Source organism: Atta colombica, unplaced genomic scaffold, assembly GCF_001594045.1.
Source record: "Atta colombica isolate Treedump-2 unplaced genomic scaffold, Acol1.0 scaffold112, whole genome shotgun sequence".
Lineage (NCBI taxonomy): Eukaryota > Metazoa > Arthropoda > Insecta > Hymenoptera > Formicidae > Atta > Atta colombica.
Genome location: NW_017259198.1, coordinates 118,132 through 127,013, shown reverse-complemented (window position 1 = coordinate 127,013; position 8,882 = coordinate 118,132). Strand labels below are relative to the sequence as shown.

General features: G+C 29.3%; 1 protein-coding gene across 1 annotated transcript in view; it reads right to left on the bottom strand.

Annotated features, from left to right (window-relative positions):
- Nucleotides 1-545: 545 nt before the first annotated feature.
- LOC108693977 (protein jim lovell-like) overlaps nt 546-8,882 on the bottom strand; it is a 40,339-nt gene continuing 32,002 nt past the window's right edge. The window contains exon 7 of the mRNA XM_018203223.1: nt 546-1,186. Within this exon, the coding sequence (XP_018058712.1) occupies nt 546-1,186 (641 nt within the window). The remainder of the gene's footprint in view (nt 1,187-8,882) is intronic.

The following is an 8,882-nucleotide window of genomic DNA, read 5'->3' as shown; positions in this document are numbered from 1 at the left end:
TGGATTGGATTGGATTGGATTGGATTGGATTGAATTGGATTGGATTGGATTAGATTGCATTGGAGCAAACAACACACAGAAACGGAATTTAAATCAAATTATAATTCTTTTCATTAGATACAGAACAAATTAACTTAACTGCAACTAACGCAATAATCGTATATAAACGCTTTAAGTAAACTTATTAATGTATTAAGTAAACTTATTATTAATTTATATAATTGTAGAAACATATACTCGTAGAAAAAAATTCTCTTTTATTAAAAAAAAGAAACAATAAAAATAATATTTCACATTTATGGCAGATAGAGAAATAAATATTGAATATTTGAAGAAGAAATACTAATTTCCCTCCAAATATTAAAAAATATAAACTTGATAATTAATAATTTATGAATTAAGACATTTTCTATGAATAATATGAGAAATTTCATGAAGATGAAACAAAACATAACTTTTTTCAATCGATTATTAAAGTTATCGCAAAATATTTTGATTGTAATTAAAAAAAACATTAAAATTAAAAATCATTTTGTTATTTTAACTTAATCTGAGTCAATGCTGAATTCATCATCTTCGAAGAGTTCACTCTGTGGCTCTTCTATCTTCAATCTGGATTGTTTCTTTATTTTGCAAAAATTCTTCTTATGACGTTCCGAAACAACTGACCCAATGAAAGTTACGCCACAATCTGGACACGTTACTTTTTTCTGGCACTCGTGTTTCTGATGAAATCTCAAAGATTTCAATTCCTTATAGTTACGGCCGCATTCTAGACATTTGAATAGTCCAGCTTCCTTCATGGTTCTAGAGTTCGGATTCAACAAACATGTCGTCATAATGTGATGTTTGAGAATGCTACATTTCTTGTAACTGATGCCACAATACTGGCATTTGTATAAGTTTAATTCCACATTCTTCGAGTCGGTCCAAGGCACAGAGTTTTCATTATCGCTACTCTGAGGCGAGCTATCGTTTATAACAATTTCTAAAACCCTTGAAGAACTTTGCGCAGTGCTCGTTGAAGGCATATCATTGATAAAATTATTTTTTCTTCCTTTAGCTCTTGTTCTTCTTTTCTTCGATAATTTTTCCTTTTGCTTCAATACCAATTGTTCTTCTTTCTGTGATTCTTTCTTTCTTGATATCTTCGCTCGCGTTCCGATTACCTGCGATGACTCTTTCTCTGTAACACGATGCGAACAAATGCTTTAAAAAAGAAATGATAATAAACGTAATGTGTCGCTAACGAGTTAAAAAATTTTCTTTGTTACAAATAACAGAAAATTGTTATAACTAATCGTCAATATAATAACTAATGAAGAAAAGAAAAGATAAATAAACATTAAAATTGCATGCAAGCCCATTGTAGCCACAAAAAATATACAAGGGAAAACATATCAATCAATATAAAGATAATTCTTTAAGCGCAAAGTCACTATGAGTATATTTTATCATTGTAAATTCTTGCATTTTAATCGTATGTACGTCATTTAAATACTTAGTGTTCGGTGTAAAACATCTGAACACAAAATACAAAAAGATCAAAATATCAATTTAGAAAATGTTTCATGATTATTGAGAAAAATTGACTCTTTAGCTTGCCATTTCTCTAATCTTCGATGTCGCTGGTTGGTTTCGAACAAATAATCTGAAAACAAAGAGACACGGATCAGTAAAAGTGCCATTGAATGCCAGAGTAGGCAAAATCTAAAGATAGAGCGAATCTGTAAGCAAGGAATTGTGCTTGAACGGCAAAATGTCAACAATAAGGCCTTTTCTTTCTGAACAAAAATGCGATATTATTGAGATGAATTGGATGTTTCTGCGGAAATTTAAGCGTCTGTATTTAAATGGAATCGAAAAATAATAACAATCTTTTCATTTTAGAAATATTCGATATTATAATTTATATACATTTTTATTATAACATATCACAATCATTCTTTGACTTAGTGCTCAGTTGCACTGTAAACGATGTGCGCCGTATGACAACGCATACTGTATTTCGGCCTATCGATAAAAATATCTCAACGAAAATCTATTCCGAGAAACGTTAAAATCTTGTAATAGAGATATCAATACAAGATTTTAAAAGTTTTTTTTTTATAGATAGAGCGTTCCAGAATTCTCCATATTATTGCCACTCATTATCAAAGTTCTTTTATATAATAATTGATATCCAAAAAACATTAAATCTGAGTCACTATGTGTCCTTCTAGATAACAAAGATGAAGAAAAAAATCGTTCGGAAATATCTTCCGACCAAAATCGTATTCAGTTCAAAGCACGTGTCACGCGCATTAGCAAAGCTGGAAGTTGCACGGGGCTCTCTGGCGATGTCTTCGCAGGCTGCTACTGTGCAGAAATGTTTTGCCGCAGACATTACACTTCTGCGTACGACCACACTCATGTCTCACATGGAAGATGAGATGCGATTGCTTGGAGTAGCAAGCGCCGCACTGTGTGCAGGAGAACGGCCTAATCTTCTGTGACTGATGGCAGGTAGACCTGGGGTTCCAGTAACAGGAGCTCTTCTGATGACTCCTCAGATGACCAGACTGCGTAAAGCCCTTGCCGCAATACTTGCAACTATACTTTCTCTTGGTGCCTTCGCCGCGCGTCGAATTATTCGCGCTTAGCTCCAATTCTGCAACACGATTACCGTTCCGTCAGTCGATTGCGTTCGTATCTTTAAGCGAGCATACACAAAATTAATAAAGCGAGATTTCTCTCTAAGAAAGTGTTTATTTGCGGGTTTATTCGTGGGTTACAAAAATAAATGTTCAATTTAGTTCAATCATTTGCGGTCAGAAATCTCAAACAACGAATCACTATTCACATTTGTTCCATCGACATTTCTCTAATAATAAACAATATTAATACATTATTAAAATTTAAGAAATTTATTAAAAATTCACAAAATAAGAAATATTTAAATACAATCATTTTAGCGTTTAAAAATTTATATATCGACCGCAAAAGATCAAGAGTTTTTTTTAACAAAAAGCTGTAAAATGTATCTCATGCGTACATATAAACTAGTCTGTCACATTAAAATGAATTGGAAAAATATGCTGTATGTTGACACATTTCCCTACAATATCTTTGTAGCGAGAAGAGAAACACAGTGCCATTTACTCCCATATTGGCTGTTAAAATATCTTAGTTTAATATACACAGAACATTAATGGAATCATTGTTGCGTTGAGAATGTGAGAATTTAGTGACATTATTTTAATTTATTTGCACGTTATGTACATGTAAAGGATGGTAACTCAGTTTTGAAAAATAAAATAAATATGTAATTATTAAAATTAATATTATTATAAAGAATATAGTGTTTAGGTGAATTAATAAACAATATGATATTACACTAATTTATTTTGTATAATAATAACAAAGAAGAATCTTGATAAATTATAAAAATAAGTGTAATAATAAAAATTATGGCACACCTATCAAACGTCCAATAACATTTAATCCTAAACTAAAGATTAGACTAAAGAAAAGACTAGACTAAAGAAACCAGTAAACTCAGAGAAAGTTTAATCATTCACAGTTACGTCTAACGCAATCAATCGACATTCACAATGATCCCAGTAGCTTCATATGGATTTTATAGTCAACGCTTTGAGTCGCAAAGATTGCTATTTCGGTGTAACGGATAGCAACTTCTTGTGTCTATACAAGTTGTTCGATTGCAGAAAAGTTTTGTCATAATTATCACACTTTAAAGTTCTACCGCACATGCCATTTCAGGAAACTCTGCTTCCCTGAATACTCTGAGGCATTCAAAACAAGAAGAGTTTTAATATTTGCGTATAGTAATATACTCGGAACTCGGATAGCAGCAACTTCCAGTAATCAGCTCTTCTTCAGAAGGCTGTAAAGAAAGCGCTTAAAGGCGAAGTCTTGAATGTATAAGTTCGAACAACGGACATGCAAAATTCTGTAATACAAGAATCAACAACGATTTATCCTTAATGCTATTCAAATTAGACTCGTTTACGCATCAAAATATCAAAAAACCGAAAATTCGTGCTTAAGTTCGATACCGTATTCGAAGTGATAAAAAACGAAATAATCTCGCAAATCTGAACAAATTTTTGATAATATGATCCAGATTTAGCAATTTAACGAATTACAAAAGTTTTGTACTGTAACGAATAATAAACTTTTACATCCTATTGAAACTAGTAACTTATAGAGAAAACTTAAGCATTCGCAGTTATATTCAAAAGATCAGTCGAGTATTCATACATATATGTATACATGTATATGCGTACGCAGAGTCAATAATCTGAATAGTTTCATACAAATTTTACAGACAACGTCTTAAGTTGCAAAGATTGCATCTTCCGTGCAGTTAGTACATGCACGACCGTTTTTTATGCCTGTACAAACTGCATGACTATAGACAAGTTTTCCCGCAATTATCGCACTCTAAAATTCTACCACAATCTTTATGCATATGTTGTGTCAGGAAATACTGCTTCGAATACGAAGCACCGCATTTGGAACACAAGAAGGGTTTTGAGCTCTGCGCGTGATAACACTCGGAATTCGGATTCCAATAGCAGATCTTCTTCAGATGGGCATAAAGAAAGCGTTTAAGGACAAAGCTCTTGTTGCAGTACATACAGGCGTAAGTTCGGACGATGGACGTTGCGGTTCTGCAACACAAGAATCACCAACAGTTCGCCCTTAGTAATGATTCGCTCACACGACATTTGCCAAAATCTCAAAAATCAGCTTAAATTCAGCCCTGTATTCAGAGTGATAAACAATGAATTAATGAAATAGTCTCATAAGTCTGAATTTTAGTACGGTATAAATTGATTGAGCAATTGCTTTTATTTATTTTTGTGAATCTTTTTAAGTAGTAAATTAGGTAATAAATAAGATAATAGATAAGATAATAAAAAAAAGATGTTGAGTGTACAAGTCACATTTAGCAAAAATACAAAAATTACATAAATTACAAAATGTTTTGTACTGTGACAAATACTTTTAAAACCTATTTAACCATATTATACGTCATTATATGTATAGTACATATATAAAATATAACATACTATATTAAAATAATATTTAAACTAAAAATCTCACGTTTTCTCAATTAACGATAAATTTAAAAATAAATTTTGTTAAACGCAGAAAATATTGTTAAAGAATTTAGGAGATCTATTGAAATTATAAAATATTATAAAGATCTAAATTAAAAGTTTAAATTGAAAATAAAAAACACATGACATTTAAAATAAAAATATTATTTTTGAAATTATTTTATTAAAAAGAATTAAGAAAATTTATATATTTCTCTAAAATTAAATAAAACATACTTCTTGAAAATTTTCAAAAATGAACTATATTAACAAACATTAGCTTCGAAATTTCTATTACAGTTCTGTAAAAAAAAATATTATATTCATATATTTTTTTTAATCTTTAAATACTACATAAATATTGTATATAATTCTTCTTGATAATTCTTCTTAACAAAACAATTTTTTAACTCTCTTAAATCATTATATATGTATTTAAATCGTGTTATAAATGATACTTACTGTTTAATGTTTTCGATTAATACTATTTCATATATCGAATTAAAAAATAATATCTATAACTAATACATAGTACAATATATTAGATATATTTACATGTTACACGCTTATCCTCGACAATGTTTCCTATGCCTACAAAAACTTGCTCGATAATTGAACTGATTTTACTTTACATTTTGGACAAATGTAGACTTTTCCACAATCGTTTGATTTGTATGATTTGAGAGTGCGTGGATTTTTAAATAATTTTCCACACTCAGAACAAACATGTATATACTCTTCTTTCAATTCTTCCTCTATTTTCACCAATTTCAAATTGTAAGCATTTTCAATTTTAATTGTTGTGCCATTACCTATTGTTTACATATTATCTGAAATCAAAATACGTTGAAATGTCATTATAATTTCATTTTACAATAATTAACATTTTAACTACAATCACATATATTCTCATTGTACATTCGATCGTGTTAAAGAAAAAAAATTCATTTACAGTTGAATAAATATTACAGGACATAATATTATGTAAAAGTAATATTTTCTTAAATTCTACGTTTTTTTCTACTTAGTTTTCTAATCCACATTTAAAAATAAAATTAGAAAAAAATAAAAATTATCCTATATAAATAAGACAAGACATAAAACAATATTTTCTTTAAAAAAATATTCCCAATTAATTCCAAAAAAATTACATTCTCTAAAAAAATAATTCTCCAAAACTACATATATATTTCATTTTGCATGTTAATTTATGAGAACAATAAACCATATAATAATTCATATTCTATGTAATAAACAAATAAAAATTGTTTTTGAAATAAAACGCATAATTTGTTTATTAGAAACCAAAATTAGAAATCAATAAGAAAATAATAGTATTAAATGTACCTTGGTACAAAAAAACTATTTAGAAAAATTGAAAAAATCGCTCAACCACAATATTGATAAAAGGAATGGAATGATTTTTTGAGGACGGGAAAACGTCACGTCAGATATAAAAAATTCGCAGAAAAGAAAATATTATGTTATTTTAACACACTTTTTTTACAGTAAAAAAAATTTTATAGTTAAAGTAAATATATTCCAATAGCTATCAGAATTAACAAATCTCTCTTTGATCTAATAAAACTTGGGATAAAATTTAACAAATATCAATATAAAGATTGCATCTTCTATTGATTTTTGATTTTTTTTTTTACTATTTCTTTCATTTATTTGCTCTTTATCATCTTGCTTAAGTATGTAAATTTCGTACAAAATGAGACTGTATAAAATATATTCCTGACTTTTTTTCTCCCTATAATTCTCAAGTCAATCCTAATAAATTGCGCAATTTCTTCAACGATTTCAATGTTCAGTCGTTGGTGTTATTAAGTTGCAATGTCACAGTTATCTGAAATAAAAAGATAGGAATTAATTTTATATTCATACTTTATTGCAGTAATATAATATTATAAAACAAAAAGTAACGCTAAGAATAGAATTTAAAAATAATAATCTCATAAAACGACGCACACAGTCTTTCTTTTTATTATTATAAAGAATTTATTGTTTAATTAATTACTATATGGTAAATATTACTTTTTTACGAGAAAACAAGACACACAGTACAAATACATCACTACTTATTGATAATTATTGTAATAATTTGTTTCTGACTAGTATTTTTCAACGCATATCGCAAATTTTTATAATCAAAAAGCACAATTTACAAAAATTGAATGTATTGAACGTAAAATTATTTTCTTATGCGTTTAACTAACAAGGGAGGAAAGAAAATAAAAAGATACGCCCTGAAAATGCAATCTTTATTTTTGTGTAAGATCCAGACTCATGAAAATTGAATTCATAATATATTCGTAAAAAATATACATAATACGATCGAACACAATTGATATAGCTTCAAATGCATTTTATAGCTTCTTTTGCCTATTTTTTTTCTAATATATATATACATATGTAGAATAAATAATTGATATACTTGTTTAATTTTTTTCATAATAATAATAATTTATAATCAAAATTTTACAGTCTTAAGACAGTTTAGTACAAATATGAATTCTTCCGCTTACTTATTGACATTCATGAGTTTCATCCCATGACAATAATTACAAGAATATAAAATTATAAAATAGTTATCAAATTCATTCATAATAAAATTATGAGGAGTTTCAAAATTATAAATTAAATTTGAAAGCCCCTCGTATATATAAATTTAATAACAATTTTACAACCTGATTTAATTTATATTAATTTATTTATTATTGATTATCAAAAAGAGATCTTCACCCTTGTGCTTGCGTCTAATATGCGTATAAATATTCGGCGGGTGTTTGCTCTTCAGGTCGCAGTATGGACACTGGAATTTCGGCTCGCGGCCGCATGCGATACGCAGATGCGTATCTAACGTACGCTTGTTCTTATAGCCTTGAGAGCACTTTGGACATACATAATTTCTAGACTCCATTTTGTTGAGACTGCGCCGTTTCTCTATCGAGAAGGTTGGATCCATGAAGCAACCTCTGGTCAGATGACTTTTCAGATGAGATGTCGTCGGGTATGGACTGTTGCAGAAACAGCAACGATACTCGCTAATGTGAAAACTGTCAAGCGCCAACGCTGCAACAAACAACGACGAGGATTGAACGGGAGAGTGTTATAGGAATTGATATTTATTGAGATCTCTAACTACTGAACTCACAGAAGGAGAATAAGACATAGAGGATGATAGGACAACCCTTGTCTACATGCTCGAAAAACTTGGAAGACGCTTTTATCTGTGTTGATTAGTAGAAGTAATTTTTATTCATTAAACCCTCAAGAAATAGATTTAATAATTGTAATTCAACTTGTGACATTTATTCTATTACATGTGTACTTATTTATGGCTAGGATCATAATCTGCCGCTGATGATATAAATTAAATGAATTTTACAATTTCACATTAAACAAGTGATTAATTCTTTTTATTTTATATCGATTTTAAATCGTCAACGTGAACGTATTTGACAGCTTAATTATTGAAATTCATATTTTTTTATATTCTATTAAAATACAAAACGCATCGAAGCATTTGCGATTTCGAATATTAAAAAAAGCCTAATTAAAGCGATTTCAAGGCGGAAATTGCTGCTACTGCTGCTATTGCTGATGATGCTTCTGTTCGGATATCTTCTTCTAGTCGAGCAACTAAAGGCCAGAATCTCATATATTCAGTTCAGTATGCTGCAAGCAAGTTTGAAATAAAATAAATGTGAATTTTCACGATTTCTTGCGGATGGCGTACGATGTCTCGCGATTCAACTTTGTGAATAC